Source organism: Hipposideros armiger, unplaced genomic scaffold (assembly GCF_001890085.2).
Source record: "Hipposideros armiger isolate ML-2016 unplaced genomic scaffold, ASM189008v1 scaffold_585, whole genome shotgun sequence".
NCBI lineage: Eukaryota > Metazoa > Chordata > Mammalia > Chiroptera > Hipposideridae > Hipposideros > Hipposideros armiger.
In genome coordinates, this window is record NW_017731935.1 from 770425 (window position 1) to 793348 (window position 22924).

Genomic DNA, 22924 nt, shown 5'->3' on the forward strand with positions numbered 1-22924 from the left:
CACACACACACACACACACACACACACACACACACACACACACACACACACACACACACCGGTTCGCACATATGCATACACAACACTGCTCCTGGAGGCCACCTCCCACTGGGACACCCCTCAGCCTGCCCCCTGCAAATCAGGAGCCCCCAGCCCCCAGCTGGCCTGGCGTGTGTGTCCCTCTGGCCCCTGCCCAGGTCAGCCCCTGGCCCCCTTGGGAGCCTGCCTGCACTCACCCCCCTCATACCGTCTCATCTTTTCCTGAAGCCCAGTTTAGAGGCAAGGCGCGGGAGGTGCTGGCGAGTGTGTTTCCCTTTAGTCTCCCCTCAAAGGTGGGGTCACTGACTCGCCTTGGCCGGCATGGGTGGGGTGTGGCTCTGGCCCCCGGGCGTCTTTGTCCTGTACTCCACCCCCACCTGCTAGTGTGGGGTGTGTCCTGGGATGAGAGCTAGTGTGGGGGGCGAAGACATCCTCTGGAAGCAGGTGGTCCCAGCTCCCGGTGGCACCATGTCCTTGGGCTGTGTCACCCACCCACCACCCCCACCACCTTTCTGAGCACTTTGGCATGTCAGGTCACCTAGAATGGCTCACGGGGCGCTGGGCGGACCTGCCATTGGTTGGCGTTTCTTTGAGTCCAATTGGAATCAGTTGTACTTTATGTACCAAATGCAGTGACTCTCGAGGGCGTAGGCGGTGACTTTCACCTGCGTGCAGGAGATTGAGCCCAGCGCGGAGTTGATGTGGGGAGGCCCCGAGTTACTTTAGGCTCATGTTTTTATAATGCTGACCCAGACCTGGCCTTGTGAGGAAGTTGGCATTTGGCGTTGTTGTCCTGGGAGTCCCTGACCCCAGTCACGTGGGTTAACCTGGATCCCACAGGGGACCCGGCCACGTGGGTTAACCCGGATCCCAGAGGGGAGTGAGGTAGGGGCTGGGTGCACCTGGAGGCCAGCTCTGGTTTTGGCATCAACGGCGAGTGTCTGGTCTGAGCCTCATTCTGGTCTTGACTGTGATTCAGTTGATGGCGGGGTGGCTATCCCTGTGGAGAGCCTGGAGGACACTTGGGACCTTTCTGCACATGCCCTGCTGCATCCGTCCGACAGCTGCACAGTGAGGCTCGGCTTGGGGACACGGGCCTCATGCAGACGTGGTCTCTTTCCAGCATGGCCGGGACAAGCTCTCTGGCTGCATTCATCCTAACTCGGACTCAGGGAGGCCTTGGTCACAGGGACGGGGTTTTCTAGGTTTGCTGGGTAATGTCATCAGCCCGTTTGTTTCCGCAGGTATCATGGCGGGCTCGAACCGGTCTGGGGACCTCAGGGATGCCCAGAAGTCAATCCCCACAGGCACCATTCTGGCGATTGTGACCACGTCTTTTATTTGTATCCTTGAAGGGGTCAGGCCATGAGAGGTGCAGGTGCTAGGGAAGGACGGCCCCCCAAAGCCCCATGTAGCTCGCGGCTGTGCCCTCAGCAGCTCTGGGCGAGTTCTGACTACAACATCCGTCCCTTCGAGGGAAACCTGGGCTGATGTCAACCTCATGTGAGGAAATAAAGCACACGCCACCGGAGCACCACTGTCACAGCTGGTTATGGGATGTGGTGTACATAAACCGTATACCGCAACATGCAACACGTGCAACATATAACATGTTAGTGACATACAACTACTCGCATATCACTGGATAGTCACACACATACACACTGGTCACAGTTTTACAAAGCTGTGTGTGTCACTGGCCTGGAGATGCCAGGGGAGCCTTTTCTCTCTCTGAGATTCATCCCTTCTAAGCGAGTGAGCATCTCCAACCCGGTCCCTGCAGTGGTCACGCAGCAGCCCGGCGCGTCCTCACTGACCCGAGGCCGGTTCTGTGGAGCCAGGACTCAGCAGTGAGGACAGTACCTGAAGGACCCCCGGCGGTGCTGCCAGGGTGGGTCCAGGCCCGCCTGCGACCAGGGCCCTGCTGCCCACAAGCGCCCACTGCTTCCTTGACGCGAGCCGCAGACCTCTCCTGCATTGTGCTTTTTGGAGCTTGCATTGAAGGCGTGATCTTACGAGATAAGTATGTCGGTTTTCATCTTCAACTTATAGAAATTTCTGAGGTTAGCATTAGTTTTCTTAAATGACTTGAGCTTTGAAATGAGATCACCTTGGGTTTTGTGCTTTGCGTGTGGAGCGGGAAGACCACATGGCCCCTTTGTTGAGGTTCCATTTGGCCCCAGGTGTCCCCTCTCCTCCAGCCTGGAGCTAGGGACCACAATGGCACCTCGAGCCCCTACAGAGCTGGGGGTGCAGGAGCTCCTGAGAGAGGCCGTGGGAAACCCCGTGGGCCCTGCTGCTCAGTGAGCGAGCTGTTGCTCGCCGATCCCGCTTGCCCTCGGGATATGAGGGCTCCGGGGGGTCCCTGACAGTGGGTGACATGGCAGAATGAACCCTGGGCTGGGCCGTGGCTTCCCTGCCCCCGAGAAAGGACCCTCAGGGGGCAGGACCTGTTTGTTCATGGGGTGGCGACAGCATTACGCCCACTCAGAAGTTGCGGAAACCTTTGGTCTTCAGCTCACGTTTCAAAAGCCCACGCTTCCTGCCCCGCAGGTTCGGGGAGGCCCTGCAGGGGAACCTCGTCATCGGCACGCTGGCCTGGCCGTCCCCCTGGGTGATTGTCATCGGCTCCTTCTTCTCCACCTGCGGCGCTGGCCTGCAGAGCCTGACGGGGGCACCGCGCCTGCTGCAGGCCATCGCCCGAGACGGCATCATCCCCTTCCTGCAGGTGAGCATGACGGCCACCTGCGTGTCCCGGCCGGCTCCCCTCCTGAGAGCGGGGACCCTCGGGGAGGAACGTGCCGGCAGGTCCCCAGGGACGGCCCTGAGGCAGAGCCTGACTGTTAAGGACGATGGTCCCACCTCCACCCTGGGCTGTTGGAGCGACGTGGGGGCCTCCGCTTCCCGGGGGGTCGGCATCTCTCCTGTCACCACCCTGTGGGACACTGTGCCCGGCACCGTCCCGCTGTGACGATGACGACGGCCATGGTGTCCGGGGCCCCTGCTGCTTCCAGTTGGGGCTAAAGCTTCCTGGAGTGAGTCTGAGGCCGTTTCCGTGTCAGTGCCCTGGGTCCACCGTGGCAAAGGCCACAGAACTGGTGGCTCAGGAACACAAGTTCTCTGTTCTGGATGCAGAAGTCTGAGGTCAGGACTTGCAGGCTGGCCCCTCCTGAGGCCTCTCCTGGGCGTGTGCACACTGGCTTCCCCCATGTCCTCACAGGCCATCCCTCTGTGTCCGTCCTGATCGCTTCTGTTAAGGACACTGGTCATGTTGCATCAGGGGCCACCCTAGTGGCCTCCTTTAAAGTTCCCAACTCCGAACACGGTCGTGTCCTGAGGTGCTGGGGTCAGACCTCACCACCTGAAATTTGGGGACCCAACGACCTTTGTATGCCTCGACCCTCTGGGGTATGACCTTGGTGGGCATGTCACTACGGCCCCAGCGTCTGCTCTTCTCACCTTTGTTTCCTGAAACTGATCCCAGCAGATGTGCGTTTCTTCACCTCTCACGGCGTCTGTCCGTCTGCTCGGGAGGCGAGGCCACGAGGGTGCCCTGGCCGCACAGGGACCATGCTAGATGGCGCGTGCCGGCCAGGAGGGCGGGCCACCTGCTTGGGAAGGTGGCGTCGGGGTCGGCCCTGGTGTGTGGAGCACCCGCCACTCCCCGCGGCTGGACCTCCCAGGCCGGCCGCCCACCCCCATGCCCGTCTCCCTGCAGGTGTTCGGCCACGGAAAGGCCAACGGGGAGCCCACGTGGGCCCTGCTGCTCACGGCCCTCATCTGCGAGACTGGCATCCTCATCGCCTCCCTGGACAGCGTGGCCCCCATCCTCTCCATGTGAGTGGGCGGGCGCGGAGGGGCGATGGGGCCGGGGACCTGGCCCAGCTTTTCTGACGCCGCCGCCGGGTCCCCAGGTTCTTCCTCATGTGCTACATGTTTGTGAACCTGGCGTGTGCTGTGCAGACCCTGCTGCGCACCCCCAACTGGCGCCCGCGCTTCAAGTACTACCACTGGTGAGGGGCCACCGGGAGGGGCCACCGGGAGGGGCTGGGGACGAGCCCCGAGGGGATGCTTTTCACTAAGGGGCAGAGCCGTTCAGGACGCAGCTGCCCCGATGCTGGCTGGGGGCGTGGGGGCGGCTGGCGTGGGAGGTGGGTTCTCGCGCCCGTGACCACACGCTCCCGCAGGACGCTCTCCTTCCTGGGCATGAGCCTGTGCCTGGCGCTGATGTTCATCTGCTCCTGGTACTACGCCCTGTGTGCCATGCTCATTGCCGGCTGCATCTACAAGTACATCGAATACCGCGGGTGAGCGCCGGGGCAGCAGGGCCCGGGCCCCTGGGGCAGCTGGAGGCTGTGGCAGGGCCCTTGGCGCATGCAGGTCGGGTCCCTGTCCTGGGGACAGGTGCATAGGGACCTCCGGGCACCTGCCCCGGGCTGGGGGCAGGATCGCCGCTGCAGCCCTGGTCCTACCAGGCAGGGAGCTGCCATGTCAGCTCTTCTCAACCGACTCCACGTTTGCTGTGACTTAGCATTAGGTTTATTTGCGTCTCAATGTAAAAGACAGCGTTCCTTAGCATGTTTTTCGTTTTTGGAACGTGAAACCCCCCTCACGACAGGACTGATGTGTGATGGATTTCAAAATTTGTAGAAACCACACTGTCAGACCGCACTGGGCAGCAGTGGTGCCTCCTGGGTCATCTCCCCTGGCTGCCCAGGGGAAGGAGGCGGGGCCTCTGGCCCGGTGCTGGGGTGTTGGGGGGTGGGGGCGTGACCGGCTGCACAAAGCCCCCCCAGCTCTCGTCCCAGCTCTCGGGCGCTTTGGAAGGAGGGCCTGGGGGCCATGACCGCTCGTGCTGGCTGGGCCCGGCCTCCCGGAGCCGACTCTGCCCAGGCCGCTGCCTGCCCGGCCATCAGAGGCCCCCCCCACATCTCCATGTCCTCCAGACAGCTCCCCCTCGGAGGTCCCTCCCCGTACCCTCAGCAGCCTGGACGCCCGCTCTGTCACAGAAGCCCCGCGAGACTCCCCGAGTAAGCTTACGCGGGCGGCTGCGGGCAGGGCCTCACTGCTGTCCCTTCTCTGCAGGGCCGAGAAGGAGTGGGGAGACGGGATCAGGGGGCTGTCGCTGAACGCAGCCCGCTACGCCCTCCTGCGCGTTGAGCACGGCACCCCCCACACCAAGAACTGGAGGTGAGTGCCCGCAGCCCGCCCCCAACCCCACCTCCACCCTTGGAACTCGTGGAAGTCTGTTTCTAAAATCAGATCTACAGAAACCCCTCCTCATGAAAAAAAAAGTCTCGGGAGCTCCTAGCACCTTCCCTGAGTCCTGGGCGTGGTCGGCTGTGACCATCAGTCCCGAGCTCTCAGCCTGGCCTGGGTGCGGGGAAGGGGTGAGCTTTCCGAGTGCGGGTCCTGCTGCTGATGGAAGATACAGCTGTGACAGCTGGCCGCCCCCTCTTCGCACTTCGGGGAGGGGGTGGGGGCAGGGCTAACCCTGCGGAACAGGAATCCGATCACTGAAAGCCACTCGGCCTCCATCCTGCGTTTACCTGGAGGTGTTGCCAGGCAGGGAGGGGAGGTGCCCACCGGGGTTCTCGGGTGCGGGGCCTCAGGAGGCGTCTGGCTGTTCACCTGTCCCACCTGTTCAACTGTCTCACCTGCCCCGCTGTTCGCCTGTCCCCCTGTCCACCGGTTGGTGACGCGTTGTAACGAGTTGCCGTGGTAACTGCGATTCCTACACAGGCCCCAGGTACTGGTGATGTTGAACTTGGACGCTGAGCAGTGTGTGAAGCACCCACGCCTGCTGTCCTTCACCACGCAGCTCAAGGCCGGCAAGGGCCTGACCATCGTGGGCTCCGTGCTGGAGGGGACCTACCTGGACAAGCACGCGGAGGCCCAGCAGGCTGAGGAGGTGGGTGGTGCGTGGGCTGGGCTAGAAGGCGGAGGGCTGGGGGCCAGGCCGTGTCTGCTCGGGCCGCACGCGAAGGTCTCCCGTGTCTGATGCCACAGACACAGTGCCGTGTGCTGTGCCATCACCCATCTCAGAGACGACCTGAGGGGTCGTTGCGTTTGAAATGTGCTGAAGAACACCCCCGCCTTTCACCAACATGGGATGCTCAGACCTTAAAGAGACGGTGCCAGTTACACCCAGGAAGGTGTAGAACCCGGTGCCGAGGGCCGTTCAGTTCCAACCCTGGAAAAGTCCTCCACGGACGGGTCCCTCTGGAGCCCTCGTGACGGCCCAGCTCCTGTGCTGTTTCCGTCCATGTTGCAGGTCTCTGCACGGTGGCCTGAGGGCCCTGTGCCTCCATTTGCCCGCTCAGAGGCTCTGAGGCGGTGGCAGGGGCAGAGGGGTCGGGTCGTCTAGCCTTTGCATGAGTGTCCTGTGGTGGCCATAACCAGTGACCACACACGGGGGGACCGACAACGAGAGGCTTATCCTCTCCCAGTTCTGGGGCCAGAAATCCAAAATCAAGGTGCAGGGTCGCACCCCCCAATCCCCCAGACTCTGGGGGAGGACCCTTCCTGTCCTCTAGCTGCTGGGGGCTCCAGGCATCCCTGGGCTGGCAGCCACATCCACCCTCTGTTTACATGGCTTCTGTTTATATGGCTTCTCTTGTATCTCTGTCTCTTCTCTTATAAGGACACTTGTCCCTGGATTCAGGGCCACCCAGAGGATGCAGAAGAGTCTCCCCATCTCCGCATCCTTGTCTTAATCCCATCTGCAAACAGCCTTTTTCCAAATAAGGCCACGTTCGCAGTTTCTCAGGATAAGGATGTGGACGTGTCTGTTTTGGGCTCACCATTAACCTACGATAGGCTGTCCCCGAGCCGCCCCCAAATCCACGTCTGCCTTATGTGCATAATACGTTCATCTCACCCTAATACCCTCCCAAGTCCCAACCCATTACCAGCTCTCAGTCCAGAATGTCATCCAGCTCCCAGCAGCTCAGAGGTCCCAAATCCCACGTTCCATGTTATCAGAACCGGGTGTTGGTGAGACTGTGGGTAAAGTCCACCCTGGGGCGGAATTCCTCTGTGCACAGACCTGCCTGCTCAGAAAACAGGTTATCTGTGTTCCAACGTGCAATGTGGGGCAGAGGGTCCCGTTCTAGGAGGCAGACATGCCACATGTCACCGTCCTGAGAGAGTTTGAAATCCAGTGGGCAGTCCTGTTTGGTGTAAGGACCCGGAATGCTTTTCTGTGGCTCCAAGCTCCGCCCAAAGGGGGCCCCGGGCCTGGCCACTGCTCTGGTCAGCGTGGCTGCGGAGAAGACCACCACCCACACGTGGCAGTGCTCTATGGAAGGCACGTTTTGGTCACTGTGCGTCAGGCCTCCCCTCGCCTCGTGTGGGACGGAGCCAGCAGAAACTGCACGCCACGGACCGTATTTCGTCCCTGAACCCGTGAAGTGCCGCAGTCTCTCTTAGAAGTTGTTACATTTGAGGAGTTCTAGTGAGGTTTTCCACAAACCAGGTGTTTAACACAGGCCCTGAAAAGTCCCAGTGAAACGGGAGGTTTTGTGACAACGTAGAGCGTTGAGTTGTGTGCACAGCGAGGATTGTCCCCCGTCTCCTACGCACGCACAGGCGGTCCCCTAGAGCACACGCCAGGTCCTGCGCTGTGCCTCTGGCCTCCCTCTGAGGCGGTGGTGGCCAGGGTGGGGTCCGCCCAGTGCCGCCCGCACCCCTCTGGTGGGTGGTTGGATGGGGCTGGTGCGCCTGCTCCCGGTTGCTCCGCGGGAGCTGTGGCACTGACCCCCGGCCTCTCTGCAGAACATCCGGTCCCTGATGGGCGCTGAGAAGACCAAGGGCTTCTGCCAGCTGGTGGTGTCCTCCAACCTGCGGGACGGCATGTCCCACCTGATCCAGTCGGCCGGCCTGGGGGGCATGAAACACAACACGGTGCTCATGGCCTGGCCCGAGTCCTGGAAGGAAGAGGACAACCCCTCCTCCTGGAGGAACTTTGTCGGTGGGCAGCATCTCCCGCAGGTGGTCTCCAGCCTGAGCTGCTCCCCGACGCCGTAGGGGCCCAGCCATGCCGTCTCACCTAAAAAGCCAATGACCATTTCAAAGCCTTGACCCCCCCCCCACACACACACACACCGCCATGTCCCCCGGTTTTGCCATCCCTGTGGAGGTGCCCTGTGCCGCCCGTGGAGTTGCGGATGGAGCGAGGGCTGCCCTGGGCACCCCCTCCCCCCGGTGGGGGCTCGGTGGGGACCCTCTCGCACGGGCTGACCCACGTGCTTTCTTCCCCCAGACACCGTCCGTGACACCACGGAGGCCCAGCAGGCTCTGCTGGTGGCCAAAAACGTGGACCTGTTTCCACAAAACCAGGAGCGCTTCAGCGACGGGAACATCGACGTGTGGTGGATCGTGCACGACGGGGGCCTGCTCATGCTGCTGCCTTTCCTGCTGCTGCAGCACAAGGTGGGCGGGGGGGGTACGGGGGGGCACCCGGGGGCGGAGGCCCTGCGAGCGGCCCTAGGACCTCACTGAGGGTGCCCCCCCCCCAGGTGTGGCGGAAGTGCCGGATGCGCATCTTCACGGTGGCCCAGGTGGACGACAACAGCATCCAGATGAAGAAGGACCTGCAGACGTTCCTGTACCACCTCCGGATCAGCGCCGAGGTGGAGGTGGTGGAGATGGTGAGGGCTCCGGCCGGCGCGCCGCTGGCCGCTTGTCTCAGTCCGGTGTCATCGGGACCCGCGGGGCGTGTGCAGGCGGAGCCGGCTCCCGCCGTCCCGTGCTGGCCCTGCACTCGGCACGGCTGCCACACGAGGGTGGCCCTGCTGGTCACCGCCCACAGGCTCCCTCTTCAGCACACACACGCCGTTCCCGACGCCCTGTCTCGGGACCCATTGCTGTACTTCTCTGGGCTGTGCTGGTTTCTCTTTCTTCATGACCTTGACAGTTTAGAGGGGTCAGGTATTGGGTAGAATGTCCCCCAGATGAGGTTTGTCTGATGGTTTTCTCGTGGCGGACTGGACTTGGTTTATGGGAGGAGGACCCCAGAGGGGGCACGCTGTCCCTGGTGTGTCTTGTAAGGGGGACGTGACATTCCGCATCGTAGGACCTGGGGTCCGGCGTGTCCGCAGGCACCTCTGCTGTGACGTGGCAGTGGTTTCTTCCCCAGACTGTGGTCTGGAGACGCGTCCCTGGGTCCACAGGGTGCAGGAGGGCGACTGAGCTGCCGGGATCTCCGTGTGTGTCGCTGCATCTGTGTGTGTGCCTCACACTCCTTTGCACGTTGAGTTCACCACACGCTTCATTGTGTTGCTCACGCTGCCGGCTTTGGCTGCGGGGACATCTTCCGGTGGCTCCCGCGTCCCTTTTGCTGTCCCCCGTCCTGTAACCATCCGTTGGCTTTTGCTGTCCGTGTTCAGGAACCTCATATAATTTTAAATTATCTGAAGCCAAACCGAATCAGGGTGCAATGGTCTTGCCCCATTTGAGGACGTATGGAGTTGGTGTCACAGTTTTGCAGTAATTAGTTATTATATTTCAAAGCCACTGGTTTTACTCAGTTTTCCAAGTGGGTAGCTGATGGCATTTATTTAACAATAACGTTGTTAAAATCTACAGCCCTGCTTGACTTCAGTCATGATTGCTGATTAGGTTTAAGTGGAAAGCGTCTGGCATTAGGGACATAATGGTGTCCCTAAGGGAGCGGGCCTGCCCCTGCCCTCAGCCACCCTGCTGGCCCGCCTGTCGGAGGAGGCACGTCCTGAGCAGGAGACCTCAGCCGAGTTAGGTCCTTCTGTCCGGGGCGGGCAGGGTGCCCCCTACTCCTGTTTCGGGCGTCTTCTCCGGGCTGGCCTCCCCCTCCAGGGCACCGCAGGACAGAAACGTGCAAGATGCTATCACGTGGCCTCACAGCGCGGGGGGCCAGGCGTCACCCTCAGCCCCCACGCTCAGGGGTCCGGGGTCCTCGGGAGGCAGCGGCCCACAGGGAGCCTGAGCGCCGTGGGCGGGGCGCGTGTGGAAATGGAGGCGAGGGGAGGCCGATGGCCAGACGCTAAAATTTAACCATAAAGAATCAGGGCCACTGACAAGGAAGGTGTTTCCGGCCGGTAAGGCTGGGAAAAGCCCCGTCAGGAGTGAGCTTGGTGGCTTTGCTGATTTTTCTCTAAAATGAGGAGATGTCACCAGGGAAGTAAGAATGAAGGGACTTTTAGTGAATGGACCCAGAGCGCCTGAGCCAAAACCAGCTCGCTGAGTGAGGGTCAGCACGTCCCGGCTGTCCGCGGCCGGCTGCCCGCAAGGGTCTTGCCTCCCGGATGCTGGTGTGGTATGATTTAAGTACCTGGAAAACCCAAGGAAATAAACATTTTATTCAGTGAAATTTAGTAGAGTGGGCTGATACAGAAATAATACGTTAAAGTTAATTTCCCCACCCAGTGACTCACGAGAAAGTGTCAGGGAGTGACGCCCAGCTCCCAGGGCCCTGCTGGGCAGGCACGGAGCCCCACGGAGGTCCTGCGGGCGGTGTTCCCCAGGGCTGAGGGGCGTACGCAGGGGTCATGGACCCCGTGTCGCCCACTGAGGGACAGGCTGGGGCAGCAGAGGACTGAGCTCGGGTCAGTGGGTTCACAGATTTCCCCTGCACTGTGCCCACAGCTCTCCTGGGCACAGAAAATGACTCCTTTTACTTGTGAGTGTGTCCCTCGCACTGGGCCGTGCACTCGTGGCCGCAGCCGGGCAGTGCCCTGGCCAGAGCCCTGGACACAGTGTGCGCCGGTTCATCTGTTGGAGTTGGTTTTCCTTCTCACGGCGGCTTGTGTGTTAGTGAACGTGGGTCCTAGGGAGGGCGGCGGGCGGAGAGGGGAGGGCTGGGGGGATGGGGAGGGTAGCGGGTGGAGAGGGGAGGGCGCGTTCAGTTGTGAGGGCTGCTGCACACACATGCTCACCCACATATGTGCTCATACCCACTCATGTACACGCACACAGGATGACACGTGCTCACACGCGTGCACACACACTCAGCCCTCCCGGGACGGGGGCTCGGAACCCGCAGAGGGGGGAGCCCGGCAGCCCAGCCACAGAGTGAAACAGGTGATGTGGTGAAAACGCGCCGCTGTGCGCATGCTGACTGACCTCCGCCCTGCAACCTCCAGGTGGAGAGCGACATTTCCGCGTTCACGTACGAGAAGACGCTGCTGATGGAGCAGAGGTCCCAGATGGTGAAGCAGATGCAGCTGTCCAAGACGGAGCGGGAGCGGGAGGTGCGTGCGGGGTGCCTGCGCCCCTCGGCAGATGATGGCGCAGGACCCTCTGCTCCCCAGCCCCGGGGGCTGCTGGGACCGGGGTGTGTCGTCACTTTGAGCCGGTCACGACAGTCCTGGTTGGCCGCCTGCCTCTGCCTCCTCTCCCCACGGTCACTGCCCTCACCAGTCTCTGGGCCACGTCGAGGCCGGGCGGGGCTGTGTCACCCAGTCTCCACGTGCCGACTATTCAGAGCTGTCCCCGCTGTGCACAGCCCCCTTCTCTTACGTCACTCCTGCCCGAACCCCATGGCAACCTAACTGGCCACCACCTGCCCCTTCCGTCCTGCAACACGCGTCACAGAGTCTCTTAAGAGCCAACGTGTTACCCCTCCCCGGGCTCCGTGCCTGACCTCACACGGCCGGCAGCCCCGCACAGCCCCGCCCTGAGCCCGCTCAGCCCCACAGCCCCCCGTCTGCCTCTGGCCGTCGGTCGCGCCTTTGCACACAGGCTTCCCGGGTGCTTTGTGTAACACTGTCTCCCTCGTCCCACACCCGTCCCCAAACTCCATGGTACCTACTGCCCACCCCAAACATGGCCTCCCTGGTGGGCCCTCTGCTGTTGGTGGATAAGTAGATGCGGGGTGGGTGGGTGGATGAGTGAGGTGATGAATGGATGAAAGGAAGGATGGATGAGGGAATGAATGAACGATGACAGCAAGGGTGGATGCGTGGATGGAGGGAGGGATGGATGATGGGTGGGGGATGGATGGAGGGATGGACAGATGATGGGTGGATGGATGGAGGGATGGATGGGTGGAGGGATGGACAGATGATGGGTGGATGGAGGGATGGAGGGATGGATGATGGGTGGAGGGATGGACAGATGATGGGTGGATGGAGGGATGGAGGGATGGATGATGGGTGGAGGGAGGGAAGGGAGGGATGGATGTCCCCTTGAGTCAACATGGAGTCCTGGGTCTTTTCTCAGTGGCTTTCAGAGGCAGGGCAGGAGGAGACAGAAGGAAGTGATGCGTTTGGTCTGGAAGCCCAAGAGGAAGGGCGACTGGCCGGGGGTGGGGGTGACACTGGGCCCCAAATGAGAGGCTGCTCAGGGATCCCCAGGTCCGGTTGGTTGCGAAGCCCTCCCGGTCCCGAGGGCCGGTGTCTTCTCCGCCTCCGTGGGGGAGCTTGCAGACCTGCCACGCTGAGCCCCGTCGCTGCCCTCCCCTCCCGCCAGGCTCAGCTCATCCACGACCGGAACACCGCGTCCCATTCTGTGGTGACGGCCAGGACCCAAGCCCCGCCCACACCAGACAAGGTGCAGATGACCTGGACGAAGGAGAAGTTGATCGCTGAGAAGTATAAGAACAAAGACACCGGCATGTCTGGGTTCAAAGACCTCTTCAGCCTGAAGCCGTGAGTGGCGGCCTGCGGGGCCTGGGTGGCGGGTCCTGGCTGTACTGACCCGACCCCCCTGCCTGTCAGCGGACACACAGCCGCAGGCCGGCAGGCCTGGGGGGGCGGGGGACCAGCCCAAGGGCCACACTCTGCTTTCAGGGCCAGTTAGCCGGGGCCCGGCAGTGTCCGTCGTGAAGCCGGCCTGTCTGAGTTCTTGGTGGGTCTCACAGCAGCCAGACGTTAGGGCTTCTAGGTGGATTGGGACTCCCAGCTTGGCCCTGCTGGGGGTGCAGGCTGCCCGTCGGAGCCTGTCCCCCTGCCTTGGCTTCCATCCATGGGGTTGAGCCGAGGTGCCCATGGAGAGCCCGGCGTGCCTGCTCCCGGGAAGGGGTCCTGGGATAGGACAGCAGGGTGGCTTCTCCTGGGGTCTTCAGTGACCCAGACCCTAAAGCCTGGGTTGTCGGGAAGGACCTGGGGGCTTTCTGGGGCCCCTGGGATGAGGCCCCCTCGCAGGCAAGGATCAAGGCAGCCCAGGAAGGGGTAGCCAGAAGCGGGCGGGGGGAGTGGGCGTCGCGGTCGCCGAAGTAACATGCTTTTGTGTTTTTTCTCCCCTGTAGAGAATGGGGAAATCTGTAAGTCACTTGTGGGGTTTAAGACGCCTCTTAGCCTGCTTGCCGCGCTGCCCGGCCCCTCGGGGTGCGCGTGTGCATGGCCGCGTGTGCACGTGTCCCATGGTGCATGCGTGTCCGTGTGCAGGCGGAGCTCGTCCGCGCTGCTGTGGCTCTCAGTAACTTGCTCTTTAGTTTGCTCCCCTGGGTTCAGAGCGGCTCACGGCGCATCCGCGAGGTTCATTCTCTAAACGCTGCGTGAGAGCAGAGATCGGGCGCTGGCCCTGGGCCGCTCTGACCGGAGAGCGTGTGCTTCCATCGCGGCTGGATGATTCCTCCACATCCCTCAGTCGAGGTGTTCTGATGGAAAATCTCAGTCCTGCGGGGCCAGCATCTCTGTGTCCCCCGGCCTGAGGACACGGCTGTCCTCTAACCTCTGTGTGAAGGGGGATGTGGATGAATTCTGTGCGTGGTCAGTAGGGCGCTTAGTTCCATGGCCAGGGGCCAGGGGCCAGGGGCGAGGACCAGGCCGGCCGGCGGGGCGCGGGCCCCCTCAGGTTGCCGTCGGTCCGTCTGTCCCTCCCTCTGCCCCCCAGCCCAGGGCAGCGTCCACAGCGGAGCCCTGGGGCCAGCGGCTGCACTTCCTTTTTTGGCGCCTGAGCCTGATTTAGTCACACACTGAGGACAACGGGACAGTGCTGTCCATCGAGGGAGCAAACGGGCGGACTTATCAGGAGACTGCTGGGGGGAGGGGCACGTGGGGCCCTTTCTCTACTTTCTGCTGTTTTTCTACACATTTAAAAGTCCCCTCCCCATAAAACCTGTAAACTAAAGAAAAACACAAACATGTAGATGCAGGAATAGGGCTTCTCCCTAAAACACTGTTGAACCATGGCCCCCAAGACACCCCGCCCCCACGCGGCCCATGTGGGCTCCACGCACCTGGAGCCCTGCCCCCTGAGCTGAGCAGGGTCGGGTTTGGACCCCTGCAGGCCGGAGACCAGAAGGAAGTGGCCCGGGAAGAGGCTGTCTCATGCACTGAGCTAAGCAGACGGACGTTGCCCGGGGCCTCCTCCCATCTGCTCTCCTCGGGGCTCGGCTGGGGAAGCTTCTGGAAGGTGGGGTGGTCAGCCCACACCTGACACGTGTGTGACCTCCCGTGGTGTCCCTCGGGTGTGTTGTGCACGTCTTGCTCTGTGTCCTCTGTCCCCAGTGGCCCCATTCTCCCAGCCTCGAGAGCCTGTGGAGAAGCCCTTCTCCGTGCAGCAGAGTTCTGTCTGATTCATGGCCACCTGGGGACAGGCGGGCCACTGGCCCTGTCGGCGCCTCTGACCCCCACGGGGGCTCGTGGCCCTGGAACCATGGCCCTTGCAGACCCAGACATCCGATTGCAAGATGATGTGTGCTCTCAAACGCTTCATCCTACGAGACCCGTCGGCACCTCCTCACACGCATTCTGGAGCTGCTGCCGTCCGGGCGCACTGTGATGGTGGTCTGTCTCTCCAGGCAGCTCATTCATGGTTCAGGGCGAAAGACCCTGGTTGTGCCACAGACAGAGACCCAATCTCTAATTTTATCAGGCAGAATCGGAGGGAGAAAAGAAAGGGTCCCTGTTTCCTTCTGGTAATTGGTGGCTGTTACCAGATTTATTTGTCTTAAGGGTGGCATTGACCACAGGGCGTGGCCTGGGCATCTGTCCTGCAGGCCTTTCTCCGAGCCCTTGTGCCTGGCCTCCGTCTGCCCGTCCCTCTCATTTCGGGCACGGGGGCCTTGTGGGAGGGCTGCCCCGGGAGACGCACGTGCTGTGAGGCCGGCGGGGCTGCTAGGCCTCTGCCTCCGGGGTGCTTCCTGGAACACAGTTCCCGAGATGGGACCCGTGGGGTCCTGCAGGTTCCCGAGTGCCTGGCTCTCAGTCTCCCCAATCCTGCTTGGCCGGGTCCCTCCCTCAGGGGCCACTGCTAGACCTGGGCTGCCTGGATACTGGGGAAGTCAGCAGCGTGGAGAACCAGGTGGGACACGGTCTGGGTCTTGGAGCGCGGCAAGCTCTTGACTTTCAGTCCCAGCTGAGATCCCGGCGTCTGGGAGGGCCGAGAGCTAGGTGGCCCCTTGGTGGCCGCGCCTCGGCCAGGATCTCTGGCTCTGTCGCAGGACCGCAAGGTGGTGGGAGCCCGTCGGAGGGGCCTGGGTCCTTCCTCACCGTCTCTGGGGTCTCCTCAGAACCCCGTCCTGTGTGAGCGAGCGGCTGCCGTGTGCACTGGGCTTAGTGGACCCACTGCAGGCGGGGTCCAGCCGCGGCACCGGATTCCGGGGGGGAAGCAGCTCAGCCCGTGGTCGTGGGAGCACTTTTTTGTGCCCGGACTGCGAGCTCACCGCCAAAGCCCGCGTTTCCGCCTGTGTGGACAGCTGCTCGTAGACTAGAAGCTTTAGTGATGCTCATGTGAAGCGTTTGGAGGCTGCAGCCCTCGTTGCTAATAAGTGCCGTCGGTTCCCATCACGATTGTCCCGTGGGGTCACCCCCGTGGGGCCTTTGGGGTGACGAGTCCATGAGAACCTGGATTCGTTTCCCCCCAGCCCTGTGTAGTGGGGTGAAGTGGGCAGGGTGGGGTTCAGACCCTGCCTGGGGCCCAGCCTCATGGTCGGGGGTGCAGAGTGGCCATCTCTCCCCGCAGGAACCAGTCGAATGTCCGGAGGATGCACACGGCCGTGAAGCTCAACGGGGTTGTCCTGAACAAGTCCCAGGACGCCCAGCTGGTCCTGCTGAACATGCCCGGGCCCCCCAGAAACCGGCAAGGGGACGAGAACTGTATCCTTTCCTGGGCGCTGCCCTGGGGGGCAGGTGACGTGGGCGCTGGGCTCTGAACACCCACCCACCTTGCCGACTCCTGTCCTGGCATTTTCCTGCGGCCCGTGGGGCACGTGTGTGTGGTGACTCCATCCCTGGGACCAGCCCAGCCTGGGGAGGCCAGGTCCATGGGGCATCTGCCGAGGGTCCGCCCAGAGCCTTCTCAGCGCCCCTTAAACGCCTTTCTGTTCATCAAGCCTGTGTCCCCACAGGGGGCCCGAGGCCCCTCCTGGTGGGTCAGGGTGTACCAGCATGGAGCGAGGCTGTGACCTCAGGTCACACATGCCAGGCGTGACCTCAGAGTTCACAGGTCAGCCGTGTCCCTAAATGGGCTCCCAGTCCCCAGATGTGCGTCCCACGATGCCTGGGGCGGGTCCCCACACAGGCTCCCGGCTGCCCAGCAGTGTGTAGCCAGGGGGCCGTCCTCCAGGGCTCCGCCCCCGCCCTGCCCTGGGGGCTCAGGGGGACAGGTAGACAGACCGGCAGCCTGGCTGTCAGGTTTAAGCCTCAAGCCAACCACAGCTTTAGGGATTTATGCTTTGCTGACAGACTGGCTGGCCTGTCCGGGTGTCTTGGGCTGTGGACGTGTCCACCAGGCACATCCTCCCAGTGTGTCTGCCCAGAGCCCAGAGCGGGGATGGGGTCTCCTCTGGGTTTCTGGTCAGGTGGTGGAGGCCTTGTGTTGGGGGGTGAGCACTGCAGGCTGCTCGCCTGGGCCCCACCCCACCCTGGGGACCCCGGCCCCAGCTGTCCCTGACGCTGCCCTCATCCCCTCTGTCAAACAGCCCTGTCAGTCGCTCTCTCCAGCTTTGGGCCACGTGTCCGGCAGGTCAGTACTTAACTCAATCCGCCCAGATATGGAGTTCCTCGAGGTCCTGACCGAGGGGCTGAACAGGGTGCTCCTGGTCAGGGGCAGCGGCCGGGAGGTGATCACCATCTACTCCTAGCGCTCGGCCGCGTGGGGCGTGTGCCGGGCAGGCACCCTGACAGTGGCCTGAGCTGCCACTGTGGCTTGCTCCAGAAGTTTCTAGAATACCACCGGGCTCTCCTGCCCAGGCTGAGAGCCAGTGTGTGACTGAAAAGGTCTCGAGTCTGAGGGGATGCGATGCCCTGAGTCCTCCGTGTGCCCAAGGGGTGACTGGGACACATCTGTCCATCTTGGGACGGCCGTGCCCTCAGCCTCTGGATTGTAGAATTAAGTCTCCTTGGCTGCACCTCCCCAGTCTGTTGTGGAAGTCATATGTCCGTGCTCCCCCACCCAGGATGTTCACAAGAAGCCACACTCGGACCGAAGCTGACCCTTGGGCCATTAGGGTCCACTTACGAAGGTGAAAGGTCAGCTCTCAATGAGGGCTCAGCACAGGTTCCTCAGTCAGCCCCCAATCTGTCTGTTCCTTTGAATATCCTTGCGTGTGTTTCCATAAACAAAGGCAGAAAACCGAGCCGCCCACCCCTGCGTCCCGGGGCTCAGCCAGGTGGCCTTGGTCTGGTTGGGGACATCTGGGAAGGGAACCCAGGTGTTCGGGAACACGAGGTCAGTTACCCAGCTGGGTTTGTGCTCCAGGTGGGGGCCCGTGAGCCGGCTGTGTTCTCTCCCGAGCTCTGGCAGGCCCGGCCCGGCGGGACGTCACTGGGCGACGTGGGACGAGCGCTCTCCCGCCTTCAGAACCGCACGCACACCACACCGTTCGCGTGACTTGCACTGATCCTTTGCCCTCCTTGTCCACACTTCACGTCCCAGGGGTGGGGGCGGGGGACTCGGGGCACCCAGCTATCTGGCTGAAGCCTGTGTCTGTCCCACCGTGGAGAGGGGACAGCAACTGCCTTTGAGGGCGCTGACACGGGACCCTGCAGTGACCGCAGGCTTTGCACTTGACCTTGCGGTCTTTCTGCTGTGGTTGTGGTTGTGTTCACTGTTGATGCTTCAGCATTGGCGCCCCGCTTTCTGTAGGGTTTATTTATTTGTTTAAACTTCTGGGCGTGTCAGTGTTCATGAATTTGTCCATAAAGAGATTGTGTCTGTGAAAGAGGCCCGAACGTCCATGCCCTTGGCTTTCGCTGGCTTCCGTGGGGATTTAAGGAATTGGCTCGGTCCGCGGATTTCATCTTGGGGAAAGGTTAAGTGTGCTTCCAGGCATTTCTGAGGAGCCGTCGGACAGCCTAGAGGGCCAGCATCGTGGTCAGAGTGACCACCGGCCAGAGCGTGTGCCAAACAGCCGCAGCTGGGCTGGGGCTGAGGGTCGGCACTGCTGCCTGTCCCAGTCAGCACGGAGCTGGTCGGGGCCCAGCTCACTGGCCGGTGCGTGATGCAGCTCGGCCGTGCCCGCGCGTGCCCGCCCTCTCCACGGTCCCAGCACCACGCAGCCTCTCCACACTGACCTTTGTGTAACTAACTGCAGCCAGTTACAGTGGATTTCACGTTTTCCTTTTGCAGGTTCCTTGTCTTTATATGATTTTTGTTAGTAGAAGAATAAAACTTTAAAATCTGAGTATGTTGAAGGATCTCATGGGTCTTATTCAGCAAAAATTAGACAGTTGCAGAAAATGCCCCCATGCCTCTGTTCTCTTGGAGGAGTTTGCTGAAATGACTACATGATTGGAATCAGTGAAGAAAATCTGTGATTCGAGGGGACGCCTTTAATTATTCTAATACACAGGCTCACGTTGAGAGCGCACTTCCAGGGTGACCACACCCACCAGGTGTGGGTGAGCCGAGGGCAGGGAGGACGAGTGCGAATGTGGCGAGTGTGCGAATGTGGCGGTGCTGGTGGGAGGCGGGGTGTGGCTGCTGAGGGGACAGAGCTGCAGCTCTTCACACGCTCAGGTGCCACGTGGCCCAGCCGTTCCGCTCTCGGGTGAACGCCCAGAGAAATGTTCGTCCACGTAAACTTGCGTGTACACACGTTCATAGCAGCAGTCACACCAGCCAAGATGTGGGAACAGCCCAGACACCCAGCAGTGGATAAACGACTAAACAAAATGTGGTAAACACACTCACTAGGATATAACTCAGTCGTTCTGACACATGCTACGACACGGACGAGCTGTGAAAGGCAGTCGTGGGCCACATGTGGCCCCACTTCAGAATTGCACTGAGCAGGTGAGTTCAGAGACAAAGTGGGTTGCTGGTGAGTTACAGGATTGGGGGAGGGACTTAGTGGGCACGGGGTTCCTTTTGGGGTGAAGATGTTCTAAAGTGGTTGTGGAGTTTGCAGTCTATGAGGGCGAGACAGTGGCTGCCACACGGGGCTCTGAGGCGTGTGGAGCTGTTGGCTGGCGTGTCTCCTTGGGCCTTGGGCAAGGTAGACACAGCGTCCAGTGCTGGAGAGCGCCCAGAGCACAGCCGTCCTTCAGTCCCCACCGGGCAGGTGTGGGCTGTGCCCGGGGCGCTCACCCATGTCCTAGAGCACAGGGACCTGGCCTTGGGGGCAGGAGTGGGTGTCACAGGGGAGTGGAGTGGAAGGACCAGGCCCCACGGGGGTTGGCAGAGATTTGAGGAAGGACTTGGTGGGGTCCCAGGTCCTAACTCAGTCATGTGCCTGTGGGCACCTATGCGGCAGGTTCCGTGGCCCAGCTGTTTGGGCACGTGGTCAGCACAGCTTCGAGTCTGTAGGCTTTCGGGCAGCGTGGCACCTTCTCCACTCAGGTCAGTGAGCTCTGCCAGCTGCTGAGGAAAAATCGCAACAGTTTCCCATATTGATAAAACCACAGACCGCCCCTGCCCCACTGACCTCCGCCTTTGAGGCCTGCAGAGAACACACTGGGACATTTTGGGTGGGGAGAGGCCTGGCGTCCAGGCAGAAGCCCCAAATGGGGGGGTGGGAGGGCGGGATCGCGCCCCTGACCTCATGAACGAGGCCCTCTGTGCAGTGTGACCAGCAGCCTTCGGAGAGGCTGCGTCCACCGGGACCCCATGTGAGTGGAAGGAAACCCTGAGCAGATGAGGGGCTGGGAGGGGCGGTCAGATCGGAGAATCCCTCCAGGCAGAGTCACCAGCCGGCCAAGGCCCTGAGGGCGGGGGAGGGGGGCAGGGCCCATGGGGCCTGGGGTTCGGCGTGTTCTTGGAGCTGAGGAGCCCGGCGTCTGGGGCGCTGGGCGGCTGGTCTGCAGGGCGGGGAAGGGGCGGCTGGAGGGACGGGCACTTGCTGGACGGTGAGGTCAGCAGGGCAGAGGAGGCAGGGCCGGGGCTGGAGGGCTGCCTGCGGTGCTGCTGTTTCACCAGGTCACCGGCTTCTGGTCTGTTGGCTGGAGTCTCACTGCACTTAGGAATTGTTCTTAAAACGGGTCTGAGATCAGAGGCTGGCGTTCAGGCCCCACCAAACTTCCACGACCGCTTGTCAGCGGAGCGCCTGCCTGAGGACTAACTAAACAAGGTCCCCGGATGTGGGACCAGGAGCAAGAGCCCTGCACACTGGGAAACGTAGCTCAGGGTGACACGCATCTCTGTGAAACCCCGACGCGGCAGTGTGGGGTCCTGCTTGTGCAGGATTCATGCACGTGCACGCAGTGTAGACGCGTCCCCACGAGAGGGCGCTCTGCCCCTGGCGCGAGCACGCGAGCTGAGCTGAAATACCTGGGAAGCAGGTGAGGGCTCCGGCCGAGAGACCCCAAGGACACCCCAGTTCGCCCTGCACGTGGCCTCGGCTCACGGAGACACCAGTTCCTCAAAACTCCCGAGGGGTTTTACGTGGCCGTGACCCGGGGTGTGACGGCGAAAGGGAGGGAGAGGAGACAGCCACGAATGATGCAGTGGCTTCTCCCGTCTCATCAGAGAGCCCAGTGTCTCTACGTAAACCTTGAAGCCCCAGTGAAACCCCAGAAGTGGTTCGAAGCGTCCCCTAATCATGAACCCGATTTCGGGCTTCGGTTTTTCTATTTTTTTTTTTTAAAGGAGGGCACAGCTCACAGTGACCCATGTGGGGTGGAACCGGCAACCTTGGTGTTAGCACCGCGGCTCCAACAAACTGAGCCAGCCGGCTGCCGACGGTTTTGAGCTTTTTGGTTTTCTTTCTAGTGCAGTAAAGTGGGGGGAAAGTTACCCATAAATCTGGAAGTTTGTGTGCCTGCACGTATGTGAATGTCCTTCTCCAAGCGTTCGTATGAATGGAGGCAGACACCCATTCCGTGCAGTGTGAGCCTCCCAGGCTGGTGCAGGTGGCCAGGTGGTATCTACTGAAAAAGCTCATTTTAAAACAGGCTATGACATGGTACAAAACACACGTTTTTATTATGCCTGGGTAAAAGAACCTCAATTACAAATCAACCACCAGTTTGCTTGATTCTTAAAAATAGCTCTATGAAGGTCAACGCAAAATCACCCGCACAAACTCACACGCTGCCCGCGAGTCCTCTTGCTCGTCGCAGACGGAGGAAGGGGCCGCAGGACTGTCCTGCCTCAGGGATGTGGCTGGCCGGCGGTCCACGCCCCTGCAACGCACTGCCCTGCACTACTGGGACTTCCTGCGTGTCTGGAACCCTTTTCCTGACCCTCCCAGAGGGATCGCCTGTTCCCACAGGTGAGCACCGCGATGGCTTGTGTGAGCGCAAAGGGCGAGCGTCCTGCCGCCTGGCTAGTGGGCTGCGCGCTCTCGTGGGAGCTCACCCCCTCCCTGGCCCGTCTGTCCAAGGCGTGTCCACTAAGATGCTGGTGCCACCCACCCGCCTGCTCTCGTGGCCTCACAGCCTGCATTTCTTGACCACTCTCCAAGGAGCGCCTCGCCCCTCTCTGTGGCCGCCCCTCCGCTTCTTCGGTGGGTGCTGGGCATGGTGTGCCGGGTCGCAGAGCGCGGAAGAACGTCTGCCCTTTGGGCATCACAGTGAATAACGACTCGAGGGCTGTGCCGCCGTCCATCCAGCCTGGCCACGTCGTAACGGCCTCGCCAGCCTGCACGTGTTAGTCCAAGGCACGCGACACGCAAGGCACCTCAAGAAAAGCGTGAAGGTTGTCCGCGCGCAGTCCTTGCAGCACCACAAGGGTTCGCTTTGGAATCATAAATGAACGATACAAGTGTATTTTTCTACGCTTACATATGGTTTTATGGGTTACACAGAATAACTTCGTAATGGAAATGTCAGTGGCATCAGACATGTTCATCTCAACACGACATCCATGGACAGCACGGAGGACAGCAGAGCAGAGGAGGGACGACGGGCCCCGTTCTCACGTGCCCCCAGTGCCACCTGGGCTGCCCCGCTGGGGACCGGAGCTGGCGGGTGGGGGTGGACTACGACGGGTGGTGGTGGTGGTGGTGGTGGTGGTGGTGGTGCTCGTGGTGGTGGTGGTGCTCGTGGCGCTGGACCGCGGGCGCCGTGCAGCCCTCCCCCACCAGCAGGGGCGGCAGGTCCCGCACCACCTCGTGCTCCAGCGCCGAGGGCTGGCCCAGGGCGGCCTTGAGCGGCGAGTGGCCCTCCTTGCCCTTCTGCCGGTACCGCTTGTGGCCGTAGGGCTGCGGCAGGGGCTGCGGCGGGGGCTGTGGGAGGTGGTGGCCGTCCTGGGGGGCCTGGGGTGGGGTGGCCAGCGGGTAGTAGCTGAAGGTCCTCCCAGGCTTACCACCACCAGACACGCCGCCACCAGGTCCCCCAGGAGGCCTGCCCGAGCCTTTGGGGGACTTGAGGAACTGCTTCTCCCCCTTCAGCCGGGGCTGCACCTCCAGGGCCCGGCCGGGGGGCTCCGCGGCTGGTAGGGCGTGGTCAGCCAGCACCTGGGACCTGCGGTTGTGCGTGGCGTGTGCGTCTGCGTCCTGGGAGCGGGACCTGCTCGGGGGGTGGGCGGCCCTGCCCTGGTGCTCCTGCTTGGCCTGTGCCGGCGGGGACCCTGCCGACAGGAC

General features: G+C 61.8%; 2 protein-coding genes across 11 annotated transcripts in view; one reads left to right on the forward strand and one right to left on the reverse strand.

Moving 5' to 3' along the window:
* The window catches only part of SLC12A7 (solute carrier family 12 member 7), a 50522-nt gene extending 31936 nt beyond the window's left edge, over positions 1-18586 (forward strand). For 9 of the 10 annotated variants that reach the window (XM_019624362.1, XM_019624360.1, XM_019624366.1 and 6 more), the window contains exons 10-25: positions 1284-1382; positions 2005-2062; positions 2593-2767; positions 3758-3876; positions 3954-4052; positions 4227-4346; positions 5125-5229; positions 5782-5950; positions 7816-8011; positions 8303-8472; positions 8559-8690; positions 11160-11267; positions 12487-12665; positions 13265-13279; positions 15925-16058; positions 16953-18586. In XM_019624362.1, coding sequence (XP_019479907.1) covers positions 1284-1382; positions 2005-2062; positions 2593-2767; positions 3758-3876; positions 3954-4052; positions 4227-4346; positions 5125-5229; positions 5782-5950; positions 7816-8011; positions 8303-8472; positions 8559-8690; positions 11160-11267; positions 12487-12665; positions 13265-13279; positions 15925-16058; positions 16953-17044 — 1970 coding nt within the window. In that variant the 3' untranslated portion in view covers positions 17045-18586. The remainder of the gene's footprint in view (positions 1-1283; positions 1383-2004; positions 2063-2592; positions 2768-3757; positions 3877-3953; positions 4053-4226; positions 4347-5124; positions 5230-5781; positions 5951-7815; positions 8012-8302; positions 8473-8558; positions 8691-11159; positions 11268-12486; positions 12666-13264; positions 13280-15924; positions 16059-16952) is intronic. The other variant, XM_019624361.1, reaches the window with a different exon arrangement.
* Positions 18587-21323: 2737 nt separating this feature from the next.
* Positions 21324-22924, reverse strand: part of NKD2 (NKD inhibitor of Wnt signaling pathway 2) — a 38969-nt gene continuing 37368 nt past the window's right edge. The window contains exon 9 of the mRNA XM_019624349.1: positions 21324-22911. Within this exon, the coding sequence (XP_019479894.1) occupies positions 22322-22911 (590 nt within the window). The 3' untranslated portion in view covers positions 21324-22321. The remainder of the gene's footprint in view (positions 22912-22924) is intronic.